We start from the raw sequence: 26,198 nt of genomic DNA on the forward strand, positions 1-26,198 counted from the left end.
CGTGTTCTAAGTTTAGAGAATATTAATTTTAAAGCAAAAAAATGTTTTGCTTTAAATTTAATACTTTTAAATTAATTAAATTTTTTCTCAGTCTAGTTCGATTTTTTGGTAACAGGACAATATAAAAAAAATCATAAAATCGAACAACATTTGTTAAATTCGAATATTAATTTGTTTTTAATCAAAGGACCGAATTTACATTTTTTATAAGTGTATGCTTCTATGTTATATGTATCAAAAATATTCTATTAGTCTTTTTATTTTATGACCATTAAATTTGCTATAGTAAAACGCTTCATCCTATCTTATTGTTAGATTAAATTATCTTCTTTTCGCCAATTTAGTGTGTAACATTAAATTCCCATTATACTAACGACCAGGTGATAAAGTTATATTATTTCGTACAATTGGTATTATTAGCAATTGTAATTTTATCAGTATTTAACGATTAAGTGGATTTGTGTGATTTTGTTCCACAATTATATTGCTATGAAGGGTGGTTATTTATTATCTATTTTACGACAATTTTGCAATGTTGCACGTTGTCACATATCAGCAAAACTGTTTCAGGGTGGGAGTAAGAAAAGTGAATCATGGTTGTCTATAGCTCTGGTAGAGATACGTTTGAATACTGAATAAGTTAAACAAAGTTTAAGTTGTCATGAGTGACACATTACAAGTAATGGAAATACTATTATCATTTACACTAAAAAAAAAAAACATGCGAACCCTTTGGACCACTAAAGCCAAATTAACTTTATTTTAATTCAAGGGATTATTAGGTTTTGGGAAAGTTTCCATAACTTTTCTAAATTTTTTGTGTAGGTTAGTTAAATTATCAAAAACATAAATAGAAAACATTATGCACAAATGAAGCAAAAACATTTACTAAATTTGTAAATTTTACCAAAAATGCGCCCTTATTGAACTTCGTATGGCCCTAGAAACATTTTTGCCATTTTGAACTCCAATTTTTTCCTTCAAACTAAGAATTTTTTTATGAAATAGTCCATGTACATTATTAAAAATTATGCTGTACATGGTTTTTATTTTATTATTTTCGACGTATATTTTTGTAGATTTTTTCCATCTAAACTCAATAAAAAATTGAAAATTCTATTAATTTGCAAAACCTGCTCAATAAGTGAAAGTTCTTCAATGGAAATGAAAATTAAAAAAATTAAAATTGAAATTAAAATGTTTAATTTTCAATATTTTTATACCCTCTACCATAGGATGGGGAGTATATTAACTTTGCCATTTCGTTTGTAACACATCGAAATATTGCTCTCAGACCCCATAAAGTATATATATTATGGGTTGTGGTAAAATTCTGAGTTGATCTAAGCATGTCCGTCCGTCCATCTGTTGAAATCACGCTAACTTCCGAACGAAACAAGCTATCGACTTGAAACTTGGCACAAGTAGTTGTTATTGATGTAGGTCGGATGATATTGCAAATGGACCATATCGGATCACTTTTACATATAGCCCCATATAAACGGACCCCCAGATTTGGCTCGCGGAGCCTCAAAGAAAAGCAAATTACATCCAATCCGGCCGAAATTTGGTATATGGTGTTGGTAACAGGTTGGCTGATATGTCCCCGGTCTAACAAAGAAAAACACATTTATTTGTCAAAATTCGTTTTTATTATTCAACGTAGTTCCCTTCAAGAGCGATACAACGATTATAACGACATTCCAATTTGTTGATACCATTTTGGTAGTAGTCCTTCGGTTTTGCCTCAAAATAGGCCTCAGTTTCGGCGATCACCTTTTCATTACAGCCAATTTTTTTCCCATCGAGCATCCTTTTGAGGCCTGAGAACAAGAAAAAGTCGCTGGGGCCAGATCTGGAGAATATGGTGGGTGGGGAAGCAATTCGAAGCCCAAATTAATGAATTTTTGTCATCGTTCTCAATGACTTGTGGCACGGTGCGTTGTCTTGGTGGAACAACACTTTTTTCTTCTTCATATGGAACCGTTTTGCCGCGATTTCGACCTTCAAACGCTCCAATAACGCCATATATAGTCACTGTTAATGGTTTTTCCCTTCTCAAGATAATCGATAAAAATTATTCCATGCGCATCCCAAAAAACACAGGCCATTACTTTGCCAGCGGACTTTTGAGTCTTTCCACGCTTTGGAGACGGTTCACCGGTCGCTGTCCACTCAGCCGACTGTCGATTGGACTCAGGAGTGTAGTGATGGAGCCATGTTTCATCCATTGTCACATATCGACGGTTATCGAGTTAACAGCTGCAAACACCGCTCAGAATCATCAACATGTTGTTGTTTTTGGTCAAATGTGAGCTCGCGCGGCACAGAGCTTCCGCATATCCAAATATTGATGAATGATATGACCAACACGTTCCTTTGATATCTTTAAGGCCTCTGCTATCTCGATCAACTTCATTTTACGGTCATTCAAAATCATTTTGTGGATTTTTTGATGTTTTCGTCGGTAACCACCTCTTTCGGGCGTCCACTGCGTTCACCGTCCTCCGAGCTCATTTCACCATGCTTGAATTTTGCATACCAATCAATTATTGTTGATTTCCCTGGGGCAGAGTCCGGAAACTCATTATCATGCCAAGTTTTTGCTTCCACCGTATTTTTCCCCTTCAGAAAACAGTATTTTATCAAAACACGAAATTCCTTTTTTTCCATTTTTTTCACAACAAAAAACGTTGCTTCACAAAAGACGCTCTATCTCACAAACTAATTGACTTACAGACGTCAAATTTTGACACGAATCATTTGAAGGTTGGTACTATATAAAAATAATATGCATTTAATACTAGCGACGCCATCTATGTGTCAGACCGGGGACTTATCAGCCAACCTGTTATATGGTCTCGAACAACCAAGCAAAAATTGGTCCACATCGGTCCATAATTATATATAGCCCCCGCATAAACCGATGCCCAGATTTGGCATGCGCAGCCTCTAAGAGCTAAAAGTAATTTACCAAAATTTTAGTGCCATAGAAAATTTTGTCAAATTTTAGTGCCATAGAAAATTTTGTCAAAATTTTATATTTGTATAGAAAAATTTGTCAACATTTTATGTCTTTAGAAAATTTTGTCAAAATATAATTTCTATACAAAATTTTGTCAAAAATGTATTTCTATAGAAAATTTTGTCAACATTTTATTTCTACACACAAAAAATTTTTTTCTGATTCAAACACGAAATTAATTGATCCAATTAATTTTTTAATTGAAATGTCTTCAATCACAGAAATGATAGTATCAATTAAAAAATTAATTGACAGTCAATTAAAAAATTAATTGATCCAATTAAAAAATTAATTGATACTATTAATTTGTGTGATTGATTTTTATTTCAATTAAAAAATTTGTTGATTCAATTAAATTTTTAATTGAACATTTTTTAAAACTCAATTAAGATTTTAATTGAAAAATGTTCGTGAAATTTTTTTCTGTGTATAGGAAATTTTGTCAGAATTTTATTTCTATAGAAACTTTTGTCAAAATGTTATTTCTATAGAAAATATATGAAGCCTTTCAAAGTTGGAGGGGAATATTTTGCAAAATCTTTCAAAACACCAATCTACCAAACAGTAAAAAATCTGCCATTTTTGGTAGACTCGTGTTCATAATTGTATGTCAATTCAATTAAAATTGAATTAAAAAAAATATTCAATTAAAATTTAATTTAAAATTTGTTTAGGCACTAGCCGACTATCAAACCTTTTTGCGGAAGGTTCAAGTGTAGTTCACTTTGAATTGAGTGAATTACCCGAATTTATTCTGATAATTGGTTGATAGTTTTGCTGGAAGTAGAGGATGCTGATGAGGAATGTGGTAATTCAGAAACAGCTGTACATCCAACCATCTTGCAGTCTATAGGGCTTTGCCCAAATAAATTTGACAAGCATACTTTTCCTCTGTTGGTTAAGCTACACTTGTAGTTTAGTCAATGCATGGTTTTAAGCTGAGATCAAAAACAACAATAATTTAAAAAATATATAAATAAATATATTCAATTAAATTAAAAAAAATAAAAATCAATCACAAAACTTAATTGTATCAATTAATTTTTCACTTGGATCTTTTGGGGATTGATACTATAAATATCTGCGATTAAAGAAATATTAATTAAAAATTAATGCCATCAATTCATTTTCTCTTGGTGATTGAACACAAAAAAATAGTTTTTCTGCTCGGACGAAAAAGGCTGTTTTTCATATGTTTGGGTGTAAATATTATATGTTTGGAACTCAAATTTTTAACACAATATTATTAAGTGCAAGCATATAATGTTCATAAACTAGCATAACATGTTTGGGACATATATGTTAATATTTTGAAACATATTATGTTTGGAACATAAAATGTTTGTAAATATAATATGCTTGGATGCAAAAATATATTTATATAGAAATAGCCTATAAACATATATGTGTTTAGAAAGAGAGACCTAGAGAGTATGCTGAAAGTAAAATAATGGAAGTAACCAATTGGCGCCTTAAAAATATATCCACACAAAAAGTTGAAACATAATATGTTTGAAAAATACAAACAATATTTTGTTTGGACCAATCCTGAAAATATATATGCTTGAAGCAAAATGTGTTTGGGGCATATGTTACAGAAGCCATTTTTTTTTGAGGGTGTGTACAGAATCAATGTTTTTGAATTTCTTGTAGTCTTCGCAATGCAGAATGTTTACAAATAATAACTTACTTATTTTTTAACTCCAAAGAAGTATCTATATCGGCAACACTCACCTGTTTGTGGGAAACCACAAATTATTTATTTTGTTGTGAAATATAAATAAATATATTTTCATGTCAAATATGTCCAAAGCCTCATTATTAATTGGAAAATATCCGCTAAGGTTTATCGACACAACAAAAAAAAAAGCATTTTATTTTAAAAATTGTTTTAATTGATAATGATAATGATTTTTTGTTGTAGTCACAATACTAATATATAAATAAACATTTTAATTCGCATGTCGACAATTTATTTTTATTCAGGAATACATATTTTTGACTAATTGTAGCAATTATCTACATACCAACCATAAGTACCCACGAGATATCTCCATAGTGGTGTATGCAATGAAAGCGAAAGTTATGAATCCACATAAATTGTGATTGCCGAAAATGCGCCAATTTATTTTAGCAAATTTAATACAGCAAAGTCGATGATAGTTACTGTGGTTAATTATGATAGACAACACTCTATTCTAAGAGTTGTATAGGGACTATTTATAATATTAGAATATTTGTATTTATCTCTTCCCCGAAACTTAAAGAATTTTTTTCTTATCAAATTTATAAAGACGATGACATAAATTCTTGCTTATAATTTAATTTAATAACAAAGACATTGAACAGACATTTATAAAAAAAAAACAAGTGTATACGGCCGTAAGTTCGGCCAGGCCGAATCTTATGTACCCTCCACCATGGATTGCTTAGAAACTTCTACGAAAGACTGTCTTCCACAATCGAAATACTTGGGTTGCGGTATCTTAAAACTTCTTAACATCATCTTCTAAATTGAAAGTTAGTCCATGCGGGACTAAATACGTATATATTCAGTTCTTGACCGGTGTATATAGGGAAAAAAATAATTACGAACCGATATGAACTTTTGTGCGGTAATTATAAAGCCAGAATTCAAATATGGGGGTCGCTTTATATGGGGGCTATATACAATTATTAACACGAATCTACCAAAAATGGTAGATTTATTAATGTTTGGTGGATTGGTAGAATTCTTGATGTTTTGGAAGATTTTGCAAAATATTCCTCTCCAACTATAAAATTTTCTATAGAAATAAAATTCTGACAAAATTTTCTATAGAAATAAAATTTTGACAAAATTTTCTATAGAAAAAATTTTTTGACAAAATTTTGTATAGAAATTATATTTTGACAAAATTTCCTAAAGATATAAAATGTTGACAACATTTTCTACAGAAATAAAATTTTTACAAAACTTTCTATAAAATATAAAATTTTGACAAAATTTTCTATGGCAATAAAATTTTGGTAGATTATTTTTGGCTCATAGAGGCTTCGCAAGTCAAATCTGGGGATCGGTTTATATGGGGGCTATATACAGTCGAAGCTCTGTTTAACAAATATCCCATTTAGCGAAAATCCAATTTAACGAACGTCCAAATTCTTAACATTGAGTGGTCTAAATAACGAACAGTTGAACAAAATTTACGTTCGATTTAACGAACAGGCTTCTAATCTTAAGAAAATAAACAACAACAAAATCAGCAATATTTGACGATTGTGAGAATGGCTTAAGTTCTTAGAAAATGTCCACAAAATACGGCATTCCCAAGATATTTAGAATCCATTAAAATGTTCGGAAACACATATTCAATGGCCGGGTAACTAGGTAAAGTTAGGTTAGATAGAGTGGCAGCTTCGCTACGGGAAAAAGATGTACACCAGAACTGGTACAGGACTACTCCCTGGTGTGAAACGTATGGAAGGGACTGGTCACTTCAACACGGGTTTGTCATTGATGGGGATAAATTTACACTGCAGGCCACGGCTTGGACTCATTCCAAACTACATGACCTGGGAGAACTTAGTAGGACTGGACAGGTCCTCATGAACCAGTCTGGGACAAACCCTTAGGTACCGATATTATTTTGATCATCCAAATTGCACCAGAAAAAAAACTTTTGGACTATGTTGGCCCATAGGTAAATGTTTAGATCAAATAAAATTTTAAAATAAAGAGAGTATGGAAATCAATAAATTATATGAAAATTTAAAAACTACGATAAACTCGAGCACTGGTACTAGTCCTGTGATAGGTCAGTTAGTGGTAATATTTCGTAGGATTCCCAGTTGGACAGGTGGTGAAGTAATGAGTGCTACCCGATTCTATATTTAGCTCAATAACAAGGTTAGGTTAGGTGGCAGCCCGATATATCAGACTCATTTAGATTATTCAGTCCATTGTGATGTCACATTGGTGAACTTCTCTCTTATCACTTACTGCTGGCCGATTCCATGTTAAGGTCAATGAAAAGGGACCTCCTTTTTAGTCCGAACGGCGTTCCACATTGCAGTGAAACCACTTAGAGAAGCTTTGAAACCCTCAGAAATGTCACCAGCATTACTGAGGTGGGATAATCCACCGCTGAAAAACTTTTTGGTGTCCGGTCGAAGCCGGAATCGAACCAACGATCTTGTGTATGCAAGGCGGGCATGCTAACCATTGCACCACGGTGGCTCCCTTAGCTCAATAACAAGGTACCTCCGTCTTATAACAAGGAACCTCCGTCTTATAACAAGGAACCTCCGTCTTATAACTGAAGAGAAACTATGAAATACGACAGGAGCAGCAGGGTAATGCTGTATGTAGGACGTTTTAGGAAGATGTTACTATGAACACTAACTATGGCTGGCCCACCTTGAAACCGGGGACTGGAAACAAATTAGGCAATTCGTCTAAGAAGTTAGACACACCAATTATGACATGGGTGTATATAGGCCCCCATAAGACAGCGAATCTTGGATCCTCTTTTCAATCTAACCTAACCTAGATATCAAGTTCATCAGTTTTTAAGGATTATTTAAAGTAAGTTAAGTGTCTCTGTGGTTTAATTATGTCAAAAGATTATGAATTTTTACTCATCTGGTAAAAAAGTACGATTTTTATTAAAAGTTAACATTTAATATTCCCATTCGATTTAAAGAATTTTTCTAAATAACGAAAGGGCCTGACAATATATCGTTCGTTAAACAGAGCTTCGACTGTATAATTATGGACCGATGTGGACCAATTGTTGCATGGTTGTTAGAGACCATGGTTAGGTTAGGTTAGGTTAGGTGGCAGCCCGATGTATCAGGCTCACTTAGACTATTCAGTCCATTGTGAACCACATTGGTGAACTTCTCCTTTATCACTGAGTGCTGCCCGATTCCATGTTAAGCTCAATGACAAGGGACCTCCTTTTTATAGCCGAGTCCGAACGGCGTTCTGCATTGCAGTGAAACCACTTAGAGAAGTTTTGAAACCCTCAGAAATGTCACCAGCATTACTGAGGTGAGATAATCCACCGCTGAAAAACTTTTTGGTGTTCGGTCGAAGCAGGAATCGAACCCACGACCTTGTGTATGCAAGGCGGGCATGCTAACCATTGCACCACGGTGGCTCTCTGTTAGAGACCATATACCAACATCATGTACCGAATTTCAGCCGGATCGGATGAAATTTGCTTTTATTTGAGGCTCCTCAAGCCAAATCTGGGGATCGGTTTATATGGGGGCTATATATAATTATGGACCGATGTGGACCAATTTCTGCATGCTTGGTAGAGACCACATACCAACACCATGTACCAAATTTCAGCCGGGTCGGATGAAATTTGCTTTTCTTTGAGGCTCCGCAAGTCAAATCTGGGGATCGGTTTATATGGGGGCTATATATAATTATGGGCCGATGTGGACCAATTTTTGCATGGTTGTTAGAGACCATATACCAACATCATGTACCAAATTTCAGCCGGATCGGATGAAATTTGCTTTTATTTGAGGCTCCGCAAGCCAAATCTGGGGATCGGTTTATATGGGGGCTATATATAATTAAGGACCGATGTGGACCAATTTTTACATGGTTGTTAGAGACCATATACCAACACCATGTACGAAATTTCAGCCGGATCGGATGAAATTTGCTTTTCTTTGAGGCTCCGCAAGCCAAATCTGTGGATCGGTTTATATGGGGGCTATATATAATTATGGACCAATTTTTGCATGGTTGTTAGAGACAATATACCAACATCATGTACGAAATTTCAGCCGGATCGGATGAAATTTGCTTCTGTTAGAAGCTCCGCAAGCTAAATCTGGGGATCGGTTTATATGGGGGCTATATATAATTATGGATCGATGTGGACCAGTTTTTGAATGGTTGTTAGAGACCATATACCAACATCATGTACGAAATTTCAGCCGGATAGGATGAAATTTGCTTTTATTTGAGGCTCCTCAAGCCATATCTGGAGATCGGTTTATATGGGGGCTATATATAATTATGGACCGATGTGGACCAATTGTTGCATGGTTGTTAGAGACCATGGTTAGGTTAGGTTAGGTTAGGTTAGGTTAGGTGGCAGCCCGATGTATCAGGGTCCCTTAGACTATTCAGTCCATTGTGAACCACATTGGTGAACTTCTCTCTTATCACTGAGTGCTGTCCGATTCCATGTTAAGCTCAATGACAAGGGACCTCCTTTTTATAGCCGAGTCCGAACGGCGTTCCACATTGCAGTGAAACAACTTAGAGAAGTTTTGAAACCCTCAGAAATGTCACCAGCATTACTGAGGTGAGATAATCCACCGCTGAAAAACTTTTTGGTGTTCGGTCGAAGCAGGAATCGAACCCACGACCTTGTGTATGCAAGGCGGGCATGCTAACCATTGCACCACGGTGGCTCCCTGTTAGAGACCATATACCAACATCATGTACCGAATTTCAGCCGGATCGGATGAAATTTGCTTTTATTTGAGGCTCCTCAAGCCAAATCTGGGGATCGGTTTATATGGGGGCTATATATAATTATGGACCGATGTGGACCAATTGTTGCATGGTTGTTAGAGACTATATACCAACACCATGTACGAAATTTCAGCCGGATCGGATGAAATTTGCTTTTCTTTGAGGCTCCGCAAGCCAAATCTGGGGATCGGTTTATATGGGGGCTATATACAATTATGGACCGATGTGGACCAATTTTCGTATGGTTATTAGAGACCATATACCAACATCATGTACCAAATTTCAGCCGGATAGGATGAAATTTGCTTTTATTTGAGGCTCCGCAAGCCAAATCTCGGGATCGGTTTATATGGGGGCTATATATAATTATGGACCGATGTGGACCAATTTTCGTATGGTTATTAGAGACCATATACCAACATCATGTACCAAATTTCAGCCGGATAGGATGAAATTTGCTTTTATTTGAGGCTCCGCAAGCCAAATCTGGGGATCGGTTTATAAGGGGGCATGGTTGTTAGAGACTATATACCAACACCATGTACGAAATTTCAGCCGAATCGGATGAAGTTTGCTTTTCTTTGAGGCTCCGCAAGCCAAATCTGGGGATCGGTTTATATGGGGGCTATATATAATTATGGGCCGATGTGGACCAATTTTTGCATGGTTGTTAGAGACCCTATTCCAACACTATGTACCAGAGTTCAGCCTGATCGAATGAAATTTGCTTCTCTTTGAGGCTCCGCAAGCCAAATCTGGGGATCGGTTTATAAGGGGGCATGGTTGTTAGAGACTATATACCAACACCATGTACGAAATTTCAGCCGAATCGGATGAAGTTTGCTTTTCTTTGAGGCTCCGCTAGCCAAATCTGGGGATCGGTTTATATGGGGGCTATATATAATTATGGACCGATGTGGACCAATTTTCGTATGGTTATTAGAGACCATATACCAATATCATGTACCAAATTTCAGCCGGATAGGATGAAATTTGCTTTTATTTGAGGCTCCGCAAGCCAAATCTGGGGATCGGTTTATATAGGGGCTATATATAATTATGGACCGATGTGGACCAATTTGTGCATGGTTGTTAGAAACCCTATTCCAACACTATGTACCAGAGTTCAGCCTGATCGAATGAAATTTGCTTCTCTTTGAGGCTCCGCAAGCAACATCTGGGGGTCGGTTTTTATGGGGGCTATACGTAAAAGTGATCCAATATGACCCATGTGCAATACCATCCGACCTACATCAAGAACAACTACTTGTGCCAAGTTTCAAGTCGATAGCTTGGTTCTTTAGGAAGTTAGCGTGATTTCAACAGACGTAAACATTTCAAAACACGTAAACCTATCGATGAATAGCCTTTCTGAAATCAACATTCTCGTCACAATTTTCAAATTGAAATTCAGCCAAGAAATTCATGGGTCAGTAAGACCAACATTGAAATGTATACAAGTAAAGATAAAGCTTTCAGCTTGAAATGCAATATTATCTCTTTGTATTCAGTGAGTGTTCATTCGATTAATATTAGTTAGTGCCGCACCCATATGGAACTTCCAAAACGGTGTTTTAGATTCTGAAGTTATGATTGAGAAGATGTTAAAAGTTGTCTCAATAACTTTTATTGTAATATTTTAATTAATTTTTCAAATGAAATTAAAAATTAATTTAATAATAAAATCAAATTAATCAATTTAATATTTAAATGTAATTTTTAAAATAAAATTAAAATTGACCTTAAAAAGAAAACAAAAAATAATTAAGTTAAATTTAATGAAATAATCTCGATTAACCCCCATTTTCATAAAGCTCCGTTAGTGTTCCGTTAACTAACCAACTTTTAAACCGTATTACGGACGAAGCTGTCATCTTGCCTTTATATTCCATAGGCCAGTTAGGAAATTAACTGGTGAAAATTTTTCTGTTAAATTAACCGAAGAGAAGACATTTGCAATTTACTTTCTGTTAACTGGCAGTTAAAGCATAACGGAGCTATACGAAAATGGCCGTAAATGTCATTGAATTAAATTAAGTAAAATTTACTTACTTCAAATTCAACTATAATATACCATTCAATACACGAATGACATGCTCTGGCTACTTTACTGGCCACCCTAATACATTTGTGATGTCATAATTCTAATCTGGAATATCTGAATAAACTAGATGATGAGTAATACGCTTTAATTTACAGGAATTTTTGATGTACATACGTGATTAAATTTTAGAAACATCTGCTTCACACATCTTATCGAATTGATATTGAAAACATTTGTTTTTATTTCTAATAAAATTAATTATGTATATAAGTGAAAATAAATACATGTATGTGATATAAACAATTTACCTGGCATCTGGAAATAATTACAATGTGAAGGCAAATTGAAATTGCTAATAATTAAAACAAAAATGTTTTTAGTAGATTTCTTTTCATTGCTAAAACTAATTCATGCAAATATTGTAGAATGTATGGATTGAAATTCTTTATTTAAAATATCTAATTTTTTCCATAAAAAATAGCTTAGCCGTTATAAAAAATAAAACAAATAGCTTAACCCATTGTAGGCAAAGGCCAGATCTCTAATAATATATTAGAGGAAATATTTAATGGATTTTTCTCGTACAAAGAGTTGACATACACTCAAAAAAAGTGAACTCTCTATTTCACTAAAGCCAATTTAACTTTATTTTAATTCATGGAATTATTAACATATGATTGCATTTTGGTCTTCCAAGAGGCTCCGGAGTAGAGGTGTGCACGTGACACGAAATTGTCGTGACTCACGAAAATGTTCGTGACTCACGCGTGAGTCGTGAGTCACGCTGGCCGCAATGGCGTGAGTGTGCGTGAGCGTGATTAACCAACCAAATGTCGTGCGTGAGTCACGAAAACAATATCTTCGTGAGTGTGCGTGAGTACGAATTTCGGAAAAAACACGCTCACGAAAATAATCCCGCTGACGAACATAAAATGCTTACGATTTGAATTCATTTATAATTTTAGTGACATCCTAGGTGGTAAGATTTTTATAACGCAAACGATTTTAACCATACTCATGTTTTCAGTCAGGTTCTAAAGGTAAATCACTCATAAAATTATTCGTGAGTCACGACATTTAAAAGATTTTCGTGCGTGAGTGTGCGTGAGTACAAATTTTCTTTTCGTGAGCGTGAGTCCTACCAAAAAATATCGTGTGTGAGTGTGTGAATAAGAATTCTCCGTCGTGAGTGTGCGTGAGCGTGAGAAAAATATTACTCACGTGCACACCTCTACTCCGGAGGTCAAATCTGGTGATCGGTTTATATGGGGGCTACATATAATTATGGTCCGATGTGGACCAGTTTTTGCATGGTTGTTAGAGACCATATACCAACATCATGTACCAAATTTCAGCCGGATCGGATAAAATGTGCTTCTCTTAGAGGCTCCGCAAGCCAAATCGGGGGATCGGTTTATATGGGGGCTATATATAATTATGAACCGATGGGGACCAATTTTGGCATGGTTGTTAGAGACCATATACTAACACCATGTACCAAATTTCAGCCGGATCGGATGAAATTTGCTTCTCTTAGAGGAGCCGCAAGCCAAATTTGGGGGTCCGTTTATATGGGGGCTATACGTAAAAGTGGACCGATATGGCCCATACCATCCGACCTACATCAATAACAACTACTTGTGCCAAGTTTCAAGTCGATAGCTTGTTTCGTTCGGAAGTTATATTAAACATTACGCTACCTGATACTAAAGATTACGCTACCTAAATTTTAAGATGCGTAATTTACAAAATATTGACGACAAATATCTTTAAAATAATGAAATTTTACTTAAAATTACGGTTAGGATCTTTATTTCAAAAAATTTTTTTTTCATTAAATTTAGGACATAAATTTAGTAAATTTGCGTCCCTCCTCTAAGGTCGCATGTCTTTGCAACTAAGGCAAATTTACCTTAAAGTAAAGAAACAAATTTTTTGATTTAAAGGAATTGTCCTTAAATTAACTGAAACATTGAATCTTTGGATTTAAGATAAAAACGCTTCAATTATAGGCTGAGACTTATTTTGAGGATTTAGCATCGTTGGTTTAAAGCTTTTTTGGAATAAAAAAAAAAAATTTTTACTTTGAGGTACCCATTATAATTTGGATTTTTAAATCGGTATTTGTTTGTACGTGAATAGCTTTATTAATATACCACGAAAAGAGAAACAAAATTCGATAAATGAGATCTGTATCCTAATTTTAATTTTATTGGTCCTAGATTCAAGGCCAGATAGGTCGCTAAAAAATGTCATTATTTTAAAGAAGCCGTATCTTTGGCTCGGAATCAATACCTATACCGAACACCAAAAAGTTTTTCAGCGGTGGATTATCCCACTTCAGTAATGCTGGTGACATTTCTGAGGGTTTCAAAGCTTCTCTAAGTGGTTTCACTGCAATGTGGAATGCCGTTCGGACTCGGCTATAAAAAGAAGGCCCCTTGTCATTGAGCTTAACATGGAATCGGGCAGCACTCAGTGATAAGAGAGAAGTTCACCAATATGGTATCACAATGGACTGCATAGTCTAAGTGAGCCTGATACATCGGGCTGCCACCTAACCTAACCTAACCTTGGTCTATGTGATTGATTTTAAACAGCTGATGCCAGTGTTGCACATTTGTCGACATGTCCTGGATAAACGAGTACTCTGGTTTCTTTTAGTTCGTCACGGCTTGAATATCCAGTATTAATCGCAGATAGAATAAAAAGACAAGAGGACGAAACTGTGAAGCGAAACTGTGTCAGTAGGTGCCAGATTATGAGATTTCCCAAAATGTAGGGCTTCTTGCACGTTTGGTTAGATTTTCTGATGAAAGGGCATTTTCAGTTTCAGAGTTACCTATATCATAAATGTTAGGCGTCATAACTTTAAACCAAAAATTGAAATGATTAAATTATTTATTTTCAACAATTTATTCACCACAAATGTAGAAGATTTAAAAGAGTTTGACTTGATTGGAAAATAAATAAAAACTGAATTTTTATTTTATTATTCAATTTTTTTATTGTAAAATTGAATAACAACAGGAAGGTTTAAAATTAACCTTGCAACTCTGATCATTCCAAAGTTTCAAATAAACAAATTAAAATTATTTTTGAAAAGTTTCGAACGAAATAGCATTTTGCATCTATTACGTATCTCAAAATGTTATCTATCCAAAGAGATTAATAAGACAATGTAAACTATCGCTATACTCCTAAAAGTGGCTCAGATAAAATAAGATTTTCATATTACGTACAATAGTAATTTTTCGATTAGAATAATTATAGAAAATTTCTCTGTTTATAATGTATCACTTTTAAAATATATAGTATACTTAAAATATTTCTAAACACTTTTAAAAAATTCCATAATAGCTCTTAAGTGTCTTCTCTTTGATTTAAACTTGTTGATGATAAGACAACAAGTGTATATATCACACCTGTAATGTGCATGGTTTTTATCCACTCTTCATGATAGCAATGTTCACTAATTGCATTAGGGAGTCTTAGTGGGAAAGTGACACATTTTATTTATTTAGAAATTCCCTTAAGACCTCCAACACTTAAAACAATCCGGAAAGGCTTTAAATTGCTTTGCTACTAAGTAAGGAATCGCTGGGTAATAATGTATATAAAAAGTACTTTGAAAAGCTTTTATATTCTTAATTTATTTATATTCTAATTTATTTTTAATTATAAATTTGGCCATAAAGTGTGCTGGCTATAACTCACGGATAAATTAAATTAAATCAATTTAAATACTTTAAAACGTTTTATTACAGAAAAGTAATCATGAAAAATGGTTATCTTCACGCGATAATGCGTTTTTGCTGGCGACCAGTGTTGCCAGTATTGGGAATTTTTTTGTGCAGTGGGATTTGAAGGGAAATTTTCAGAAATTTGCATGGTTTCCATGTTAGACAAAGCGGGAACTAAAAATGTGTACACCATATTTTAGAAAAAGGCTTCAGAATATACAATGAATACCCAAAATATAAAAACACTTTGTTCCTCTTTATATTGCACATAATTTGAATTATAAAAATACATTTTGTTTGTTACACTTTGAAATATTGTTCCGTTCTGGCAGTCTATTGAAATCACCCTAACTTTTAAACGAAAAAAAGAACTATTACTATTAAAATTTTATACGACCAAGTTGCACTCAAAAAATAGTTTACTAGAATCCATTGATGTTGACCTTCCCTTAAAGATGTTGGTATTGATTCCGAGCCAAAGATGTGGCGTTTTTAAAATAAAGACATGTTATAGGGACCTTTCTGGCTTTAAATTTAGAATCAATAAAATTAAAATTAGCATACAGATCTCATTCATCGAATTTTCATTCTCTTTTTGCGATATATTAATAAAGGTATTCATGTACAAACCATATTTTATAAAAGTTGTCAAATATTTTTGGGGATTTTTTTAAGGGATTTTAATTGAAATTTGAGATTTTCGGAGATGAAAGCGTTCAATTTTGGGGACAAAAGCTAATCAAATTCTTGCAATATTGTCGCCCTCTAAAAGCTATCCACTAAGAAGTTCTTCGCAAATTTTCTCAATAAACAAAATTTTGACAAAATTTCCTCAAGAAATAAAATTTCCATAAAAATAAAATTTGATATATAAACAAAATTTTGACAAAATTTTCTACAGACATAAAATTTGCATAGAAATAACATTTTCTATAGAAATAAAATATTTTCTATAGAAATAAAATTTTGACAAAATTTTCTATAGAAATAAAATTTTGACAAAATATTCTATAGAAATAAAATTTTCATTTCCATAGAAAAAATTTCCATAAAGATAAAATTTGATATATAAAAAAATTTTTTACAAAATTTTCTATAGAAATAAAATTTTGACAAAATTTTCTATAGAAATTAAAATTTCACAAAATTTTCTATAGAAACTTCATAGAAATAAAAACTGATATATAAATAAAATTTTGACAAAATTTTCTATAGAAATAAAATTTTCTTTAGAAATAAAATTTTGGCAAAATTTTCTATAGAAATAAAATTTTGACAAAATTTTCTATAGAAATAAAATTTTCTATAGAAATAAAATTTCTATAGAAATAAAATTTTCTATAGAAATAAAATTTTGACAAAAATTTCCAAAAAATAAAATTTTGACAAAAATTTTCATAGAAATAAAATTTTGAAAAAATTGTCCATAGAAATAAAATTTTACAAAATTTTTTGTAGAAAGAAAAATTTGACAAAATTTCCTATAGAAATAAAATATTGACTAAATTTTCTATAGAAATAAAATATTGACAAAATTTCCTATGGGAATAAAATTTTGACAAAATTTTCTATAGAAATAAAATTTTGAGAAAATTTCCTATAGAAATAAAATGTTGACAAAATTTTCCATAGAAATAAAATTTTGAAAAATGTTCTATAGAAATAAATATTTGACAACATTTCCTATAGAAATAATATTTTGACAAAATTTTCTGTAGAAAGAAAAAATTGACAAAATTTCCTATAGAAAGAAAAAATTGACAAAATTTCCTATAGAAATAAAATTTTGACAAAATTTTCTACAGAAATAAAATTTTGAGAAAATTTCCTATAGAAATAAAATTTTGACAAAATTTTCTATCGAAATAAAATTTTGACAAAATTTTCCATAGAAATAAAATTTTGACATAATGTGCTATAGAAATAAAATTTTGACAAAATTTCCTATAAAACTAAAATTTTCATTTCCATAGAAAAAATTTCCATAAAAATAAAATTTGACATATAAACAACATTTTTACAAAATTTTCTATAGAAATAAAATTTTGACAAAATTTTCTATAGAAATAAAAATTTCACAAAATTTTCTACAGAAATAAAATTTGACATATAAATAAAATTTTGAAAAATTTTTCTATAGAAATAAAATTTTCTTTAGAAATAAAATTTTCGCAAAATGTTCTATAGAAATAAAATGTTGGCAAAATTTTCTATAGAAATAAAATTTTAGCAAAATTTTCTATAGAAATAAAATTTTGACAAAATTTCCTATAGAAATAAAATTTTGACAAAAATTTCCATAAAAATAAAATTTTGACAAAAATTGTCCATAGAAATAAAATTTTACAAAATTTTCTGTAGAAAGAAAAATTTGACAAAATTTCCTATAGAAATAAAATATTGACAAAATTTTCTATAGAAATAAAATTTTGACTAAATTTCCTATAGGAATAAAATTTTGACAAAATTTTCTATAGAGATACAATTTTGAGAAAATTTCCTATAGAAATAAAATTTTGACAAAATTTTCTATAGAAATAAAATTTTGAGAAAATTTCCTATGGAAATACAATGTTGAAAAAAATTTTCTATAGAAATAAAATTTTGACAAAATTTTCTATAGAAATAAAATTTTTATTTCCAAAAAAATATTTCCATAAAAATAAAATTTGATATATAAATAAAATTTTGAGAAAATTTTCGATAGTAATAAAATTGTGACAAAATTTTCTATAGAAATAAAATTTTGACAAAATTTCCTATAGAAATAAAATTTTCATTTCCATAGAAAAAAAATCCATAAAACTAAAATAAATAAAATTTTGACAAAATTTTCTATAGAAATAAAATTTTGCCAAAATTTTCTATAGAAATTAAATTTTCACAAAATTTTCTATAGAAATTTCCATAGAACAAAAATTTGATATATAAATAAAATTTTCACAAAATTTTCTATAGAAATTAAATTTTCACAAAATTTTCTATAGAAATAAATTTTATCTAAATTTCCTGTAGAAATAAAATTTTGATAGAATTTTCAATAGAAATAAAATTTTGACAAAATTTTCTATAGAAATAAAATTTTGACAAAATTTTCAATAGAAATAAAATTTTGACAAAATTTCCTATAGAAATAAAATTTTGACAAAATTTTCTATAGAAATAAAATTTTGACAAAATCTTCTATAGAAATGAAATTTTGACAAAATTTTCTATAGAAATTTCCATAGAACAAAAAATTGATATATAAATAAAATTTTCACAAAATTTTCTATAGAAATTAAATTTTCACAAAATTTTCTATAGAAATTAAATTTTCACAAAATTTTCTATAAAAATAAATTTTATCTAAATTTCCTGTAGAAATAAAATTTTGATAGAATTTTCAATAGAAATAAAATTTTGACAAAATTTTCGATAGAAATAAAATGTGACAAAATTTTCTATAGAAATAAAATTTTGACAAAATTTCCTACAGAAACAACATTTTGAGAAAATTTCCTATAGAAATATAATTTTGACAAAATTTTCAATAGAAATATAAATTTTCTATAGATATAAATAAAACTTTCGACTAAATTTTCAATAAATAACTTAAAAAATTTTAATTTTTTAAGGCCATACTATCAAAGTCTGAAGGGATATTTTTACATTCAAATAATTTGTCGCTATAAGGAGTGATCAAAAATTAATAAATAAAGTTCTAATATAAAATAATAAGACACTTTGAAGAAACATTTTTCCTAACAAATACCAAAATTTGATCAAATTGTTCCAAACCAATTTTTTTTATTTGGTAGTATTTTGGTAGATTATTTTTGGCTCGAGTGGCAACCGTGTCCACAAGTCAAAATTATAACTATTATTGAAATTATATTTTGAAGCCTATATTTAGGCGCAATCTAAGTAAATAATCTGAAGTCGTTAATGTTGAAGGGAGCAATGAAGCATGGGGTACTAAAATATGTTTAGAGAGATAGTTATATATAAACTATAATTAGTTTTTCATTTAATTTCAACTGATGCCTACGCTAAATGATAGGTTCCAAAAGTTTTAGGGATCGTTTAAAGCATCTTCTTGAGTCGTCTAAACTTATTTCCAACGTCTTGTTTGTATTTCTCTTTTTGTGATTGTGGTTGTTTATTTAGGTTACCTTTTTCTTCTTTCTTCAAATCCCTATATGTCTTATGTGCATTGTGTTACAATAAAATCTCTTCTATATTTTCAATGTCCGTCCATGTAAGTCTTTACTATCTTACAATAAATTAAAATCAAAAAATTTTGCAATTATCAATAATTTGTATATATTTTATAATGTCAGATTTTCATAGCCACATGCATTATTCTAATTGAAAGTACCTCGGATCATAGTTACAGCAGTCAAGCCATGTTGATTTGTGGGACTTTAACTGGATATATGATTATAAATATTTGCTTGTTAATTGGTAATTTTTGTTTTGTTTGCGGCTATAGAATTTTAAAACAAATTGTCTCAAATATCTACTATCTTTAGGTATTTTATTGGATGGTGCTGTAATGGATAAACGTGTGATAATTCTTTTCAATTTTGCTGCCATTGTACTGTTTGTAGCTTCCGGTTCCGTTATCATACAACAATGGACTGATAACTATCCTTTGCCGAAGGATAAGAATTTATTGAATGTGGCTGGCACTATTGCCATAATAAATGGTTTTATATATTTAGTGGAATTATTTATAATATTAAAACAATCATATTAAAAGAATGTAATGGATATAATTAATATATTTTTAACATATAGTTAGAATCCAAATATATTTTAAATGGTTCAGATAATAATAATAATAATTAAAACGGAAAATTCTGAAGAAATCGATTAAATTTTTAATTATTATACCCTGCGCCACACTGTGGAACAGGGTATTATAAGTTAGTGCATATGTTTGTAACACCCAGAAGGAGACGAGATAGACACATGGTGTCTTTGGCAATAATGCTCAGGGTGGGTCCCTGAGTCGATATAACCTTGTCCGTCTGTCCGTCCGTCCGTCCGTCTGTCTTTGAACACATTTTTGTGATCAAAGTCTAGGTCGCAATTTAAGTCCAATCGACTTCAAATTTGGCACATATTCCTAATTTGGGTCAGAATAGAACCCTATTGATTTTGGAAGAAATCGGTTCAGATTTAGATATAGCTCCCATATATATCTTTCGTCCGATATGCACTAATATGGACCCAGCATCCAGAGTTTAATACCGATTTGCTTGAAATTGTGTACAAACATAAAACTTAGTCGGGTAGTCAAGTGTGCAAAATTTGATTGAAATCGGTTCAGATTTAGATATAGCTCCAATATATATCTTTCGCCCGATATGGACTTATATGGCCCCAGAAGCCAGAATTTTGGCCGAATTTGGTTGAAATTTTGCACTAGGAGTACAATTAGTAGTATAGTCAAATGTTCAAAATTTGATTGAAATCGGTTCGGATTTAGATATAGCTCCCATATATATCTTTCGCCCGATATGGAATAATATGGTCCTAAAAGGCAGAGTTTTGGCCCAATTTGGTTGAAATTGTGCACAGGGAGTAGATTTAGCATTGTAGCTATGCGTGCCAAATTTGATTGAAATCGGTTCAGATTTAGATATAGCTTCCATATATATTTTTCGCCCGATATGGACTTATATGGTCCTAGAAGCCAGAGTTTTGTCCAAATTTGGTTGAAATTTTGCACTAGGAGTACAATTAGTAATATAGTCATGTGTGCCAAATTTGATTGAAATCGGTTCAGATTTAGATATAGCTCCCATATATATGTTTTTCTGATTTCGACAAAAATGGTCAAAATACCAACATTTTACTTGTTAAATCGCCACTGCTTAGTCGAAAAGTTGTAAAAATGACTCTAATTTTCCTAAACTTCTAATACATATATATCGAGCGATAAATCATATATAAACTTTTGCGAAGTTTCCTTAAAATTGTTTCAGATTTAATGTTTCCCATTTTTTTTTACTAAAATAGTGTTCCACCCTAGTGCATTAGCCGACTTAAATTTTGAGTCTATAGATTTTGTAGAAGTCTATCAAATTCTGTCCAGATCGAGTGATATTTTAATGTCTGTATTTGGGACAAACCTTTATATATAGCCCCCCAACACATTTGACAGATGTGATATGATATCGAAAATTTAGATCTTCAAAGTGGTGCAGGGTATAATATAGTCGGCCCCGCCCGACTTTAGACTTTCCTTACTCGTTTTTTTTTTATATTTCAATAAGTCTGCAATTAATACTGTCATTGGATCGTACTATCATTGGATATGGGGTCAATTAATTTTGTGATTAAATCATCTCTTTAAATATACATTAATTATTCCATTAACTAATTTCAATCTTTTTCTTTTTTATTTTATTTTTTTCCATTCAGGTTATTGCCATCGTTTGTATTGTCCTCTGGGAAACAAGTGGTAATTTCTCCAGCAATGCCTTGATTGTTTGCGGTACCATGGGTGGTTTTGCCATTATCTGTGGTGTCATTTTGATTGGTATGTAATGTAATTTCCTCCTCTAATCGAGCTGTAGTCTAAATATCAAAAATTTTTTTGGGTTGATATTATTTCAGGACATGTCATCAATTCCGTTGTAGAGAAACGTTTGAATGGTTTATTCTCAATCATTGGCTGTGTATTGTTTGTCATCTCAGGAGCTTTGATCATTGACCAATGGCATGATAGATCGGATCTTTTGTTCAAGGAGAGCAAACGTAATGCCTTGGCTGCCGGATCCTTGATGATCATCAATGGTGCTGTCTTCTTAATGGATACCATTTCCATTTTCAGAACGTAAATTTTTTTCTCTTGGATTTTTTTGTTGTTGTTTTCAAATAACACATTTGAAACAGCGTCATGTGTGAGAGCATAAAGTGTTGTATGTTGTTGTTGTGTGTGTGTGTGGAAGAAGGGATGTAAAAACTAGAGATGTGCATGTGAGAGGAAATAGTCGTAAGTCACAAAAAAAATGTTCGTGATCGAATTTACAAATGTGAGTATTTCATTGGTTCGTGAGTATTTGATGGGAAAATTTCGATCACTTATACTCACGTTGTGGAAATCCATACTCTCGAATGATGACTCTTTTCATTGAATTTAAATACCATTGTAAGCGATATTTCATTCACATGCACATTTCTAGATGAAACGAAGAAAGCATATTATTACCATGAATCCTCATAATCAGTGTTATTTGTATACAACCATAGTTTTGTAAGTGATAATTTTATCTTTATATACATATACATTTTTAATGTTTGAAAATTTAAAAAGAAAAAACAAAAATCTCAAAAATATCAAATCATTGCCATAATATCGTTTGATTAATGGTAAATATGGAAATCAAAGAAATAGAAGAGAAATATACCACCAATTTTTTTATATACCAAACAAATGCAAATGTCCAAAACAGCTGACATTCTACACACAAAAAAAAAATTTCTTTTTTTTTTTTGTGTGTAGTGAAGAATCAGCTGTATTTGACATTTCATTCCAACGAAAAAGTTCATTTCGAATATGAAACAGATAATCTTCCTTGGGAAATTCAATAAAAATCTATTCCCGCCTTTTTCTCCTATCACAAAAAAATTTTTTTCTGATCCAATCCCGAAATTTAATTTTTTAATTGAAATGTCTTCAATCACAGAAATGATAGTATCAATAAAAAAATTAATTGATACTATTAATTTTTGTGATTGATTTTTGTTTCAATTAAAAATTTGTTGAATCAATTAAATTTTTAATTGAATATTTTTTAAAACTCAAGACTTTAGTTGGAAAAATTTTCGTGAACATTTTTTTTGCTGTGATCTATTTCAAAAATTTAAATCTGCATTAAAAAAAAAACAAAAAAACTTTTTTTGAAGCCAAAAATATTTGTTTGTGTCTTCATATACACGGATCAAACTTTCCATAGATTACATCGAATTTCCCACAGGACTTTACCTCTATAAAAGAAACTTAATGTACCAATAACAATCATAATTTTTTAATAAGCATTTATTTTTGTATTCTTTTAATAAACTTGAAGCTTCTATTTTCTATCTATTATATACAATATATTCTCAATAAAGACATGTTTTTGTACCAAAAATTAATTATGTGTAAATTGTCTAAAAAAAATTGTGTGTTGGGCGTGTAATTGGTTTAAAGTTGCTTTTTTTAAGACATTGCCTATGCAAAGCTTTTGTACATTTTCTCATATTAATGTTAACTCTTATGTAAAATCCGAAACAATATGTGTAAATTGTTGGATAAATGTTAATGCTTGGTGTAGTGTAAAAAATTCCGCAATATTACAATAATAGAAAGCTTTTGTCAAAGAAACCTAAATACATTTTATGCCTTGTAATTGAAAAAAAAACGTTAAGGTGTGGTGTGATTTTCAGATAGATTTAATAGAAGTTTTTATTTTTTTGTGAATTGAATATACAAACGAAGTATTGGGTCATTAATTTTATAATTTGACCGACAAAAAAGAATTTTTCGGAGTGGATAGTTCCGGGCTAGCCTTACTGGGACATTCACAAGGATTCGATTCAAAATATATTCACATTTAATTCGGCCATGAATAACACGAGACGGGGAACTAATAACAGGTTGGCTGATAAGTCCCCGGTCTAACAAAGAAAAACACATTTTTTGTCAAAATTCGTTTTTATTATTCAACATAGTTCCCTTCAAGAGCGATATAACGATTATAACGACCTTCCAATTTTTTGATACCATTTTGGTAGTACTCCTTCGGTTTAGCCTCAAAATAGGCCTCAGTTTCGGCGATCACCTCTTCATTGCAGCTAAATTTTTTCCCTGCGAGCATCCTTTTGAGGTCTGAGAACAAGAAAAAGTCGATTGGGGCCAGATCTGGAGAATACGGTGGATGGGGAAGCAATTCGAAGTCCAATTTATGATTTTTTGCCATCGTTCTCAATGACTTATGGCACGGTGCGTTGTCTTGGTGGAACAACACTTTTTTCTTCTTCATATGGGGCCGTTTTGCCGCGATTTCGACCTTCAAACGCTCCAATAACGCCATATAATAGTCCCCGAAACCATCCCAAAAAACAGAGGCCATTATTTTGCCAGCGGACTTTTGAGTCTTTCCACGCTTCGGAGATGGTTCACCGGTCGCTATCCACTCAGCCGACTATCGATTGGACTCAGGAGTATAATGATGGAGCCTTGTTTCATCCATTGTCACATATCGACGGAAAAACTCGGGTGTATTACGAGTTAACAGCTGCAAACACCGCTCAGAATCATCACCACGTTGTTGTTTTTGGTCAAATGTGAGCTCACGCGGCACCCATTTTGCACAGAGCTTCCGCATATCCAAATATTGATGAATGATATGACCAACACGTTCTTTTGATATCTTTAAGGCCTCTGCTATCTCGATCAACTTCATTTTACGGTCATTCAAAATCATTTTTTGCATACCAATCAATTATTGATGATTTCCCTGGGGCAGAGTCCGGAAACTCATTATCAAGCTTTTGCTTCCACCGTATTTTTTCCCTTCAGAAAACAGTATTTTATCAAAACACGAAATTCCTTTTTTCCATTTTTTTTCACAATAACAAAAGTTGCATCACAAAAGACGCTCTATCTCACAAACTAATTGACTTACAGACGTCAAATTTTGACTCGAATCATTTGAATGTTGGTACTATATAAAAATAATATGCATTCTATGCATCTATGTGTCAGACCGGGGACTTATCAGTCAACCTGTTATTTAGCATTGTACGTCGGACTTTTTAAAGTTGGCAGTTTAATTATATTTAACCAGTATTCATAACAAGGAAAGTATATCGAATTCCTCGAAACCCACAAATTTTTTTGTTATACAAAACTATTGTTTATAGGAAAATGTTTCTTTTAATCATAAATTTGTATATAAGAAGGGAAAATTCGGCTTTAGGAAGAAAATTATAGACTGGAAATAATTTTATAGTTTTCAAATGTTTTGAATAAAAACCGAATATATACGGCCCTATGTTAGTGCTGCCCCATTCGATGTTAAGCTCAATGACAAGGGACCTCCTTTTTATATCCGAGTCCGAATGGCGTTCCACATTGAAAGCACTTAGAGAATCTTTGAAACACTCTGCAATGTCACCAACATTACTGAGGTGGGATAATCCACCACTTAAAAACTGTATGGTGTTTGGTCGAAACTGGTTCTGAACCCACGACCATGTGTATGCAAGACGGGCATGCTAACCATTATACCACGGTCGTAAGTTCGGCCAGGCCGAATGTTATGTACCCTCCACCATGGATTGCGTAGAAATTTCTACTATAGACTGTCATCAACATCGAATTACTTGGGTTGTGGTAATATTTACCGATGGAAAGGTATCTTTTTAACATCGTCTTCTAAATTATGAGTTAGTTCATACGTGGTATATATATTAGAAAAACAAGTGTATACAGCAGTAAGTTCGGCCGGACCGAATCTTAAATACCCACCACCATGAACCAAATATTAGGGTTTCCTTTGAAATTTCAGGAGGGCTTGAGAACTTGAGGACACCTCCCGAAGATAAATTTAAAGATTTCACCTATGAGGACTATATCAGATTCTGGATTTATAATGTTAGAGGAATCATTAACATATCTTGTAAGTGTGCAAGAAAATTATAAAATAACGTCTTGATTTGAAATCTTAAATCTGTAGATTTTCATCCGAGAAATAAAATCTGGAAATTTTACATTGAGTTTCAAGCAATTTTCATGATCATTGCGCCTTCTATACCCTCAAGAAGTGAAGTCGGTCTATATGGAGGCATTACGAAATGGACCGATAAAAACTTAATCCGATACACGTTTTTGTGAGCCAAAAAATACCAGAATAT

General features: G+C 31.9%; 2 protein-coding genes across 2 annotated transcripts in view; both read left to right on the top strand.

The window, feature by feature from the left end:
• LOC142228329 (protein snakeskin-like) overlaps positions 1-26,198 on the top strand; it is a 64,570-nt gene that overhangs the window by 33,058 nt on the left and 5,314 nt on the right. Inside the window, exons 2-3 of the mRNA XM_075298723.1 lie at positions 21,717-21,834; positions 21,912-22,131. Of these exons, the coding sequence (XP_075154838.1) occupies positions 21,717-21,834; positions 21,912-22,131 (338 nt within the window). The remainder of the gene's footprint in view (positions 1-21,716; positions 21,835-21,911; positions 22,132-26,198) is intronic.
• On the top strand, positions 19,531-20,144 carry LOC142228934 (uncharacterized). The gene is made up of 3 exons (XM_075299454.1): positions 19,531-19,542; positions 19,625-19,748; positions 19,817-20,144. Exons 1-3 carry the CDS (start codon positions 19,531-19,533, stop codon positions 20,041-20,043), a joined length of 363 nt encoding a protein of 120 aa, XP_075155569.1. The 3' UTR covers positions 20,044-20,144.

This window comes from Haematobia irritans, chromosome 3, assembly GCF_050003625.1.
Source record: "Haematobia irritans isolate KBUSLIRL chromosome 3, ASM5000362v1, whole genome shotgun sequence".
NCBI lineage: Eukaryota > Metazoa > Arthropoda > Insecta > Diptera > Muscidae > Haematobia > Haematobia irritans.

What these genes read in the sequence shown, in the direction of transcription:
- LOC142228934 (XM_075299454.1), top strand. An exon ending in AAATATTTGCTTGTTAATTG is followed by an intron (nt 19,749 to 19,816) that starts GTAATTTTTGTT and finishes TACTATCTTTAG; the next exon opens with GTATTTTATTGGATGGTGCT.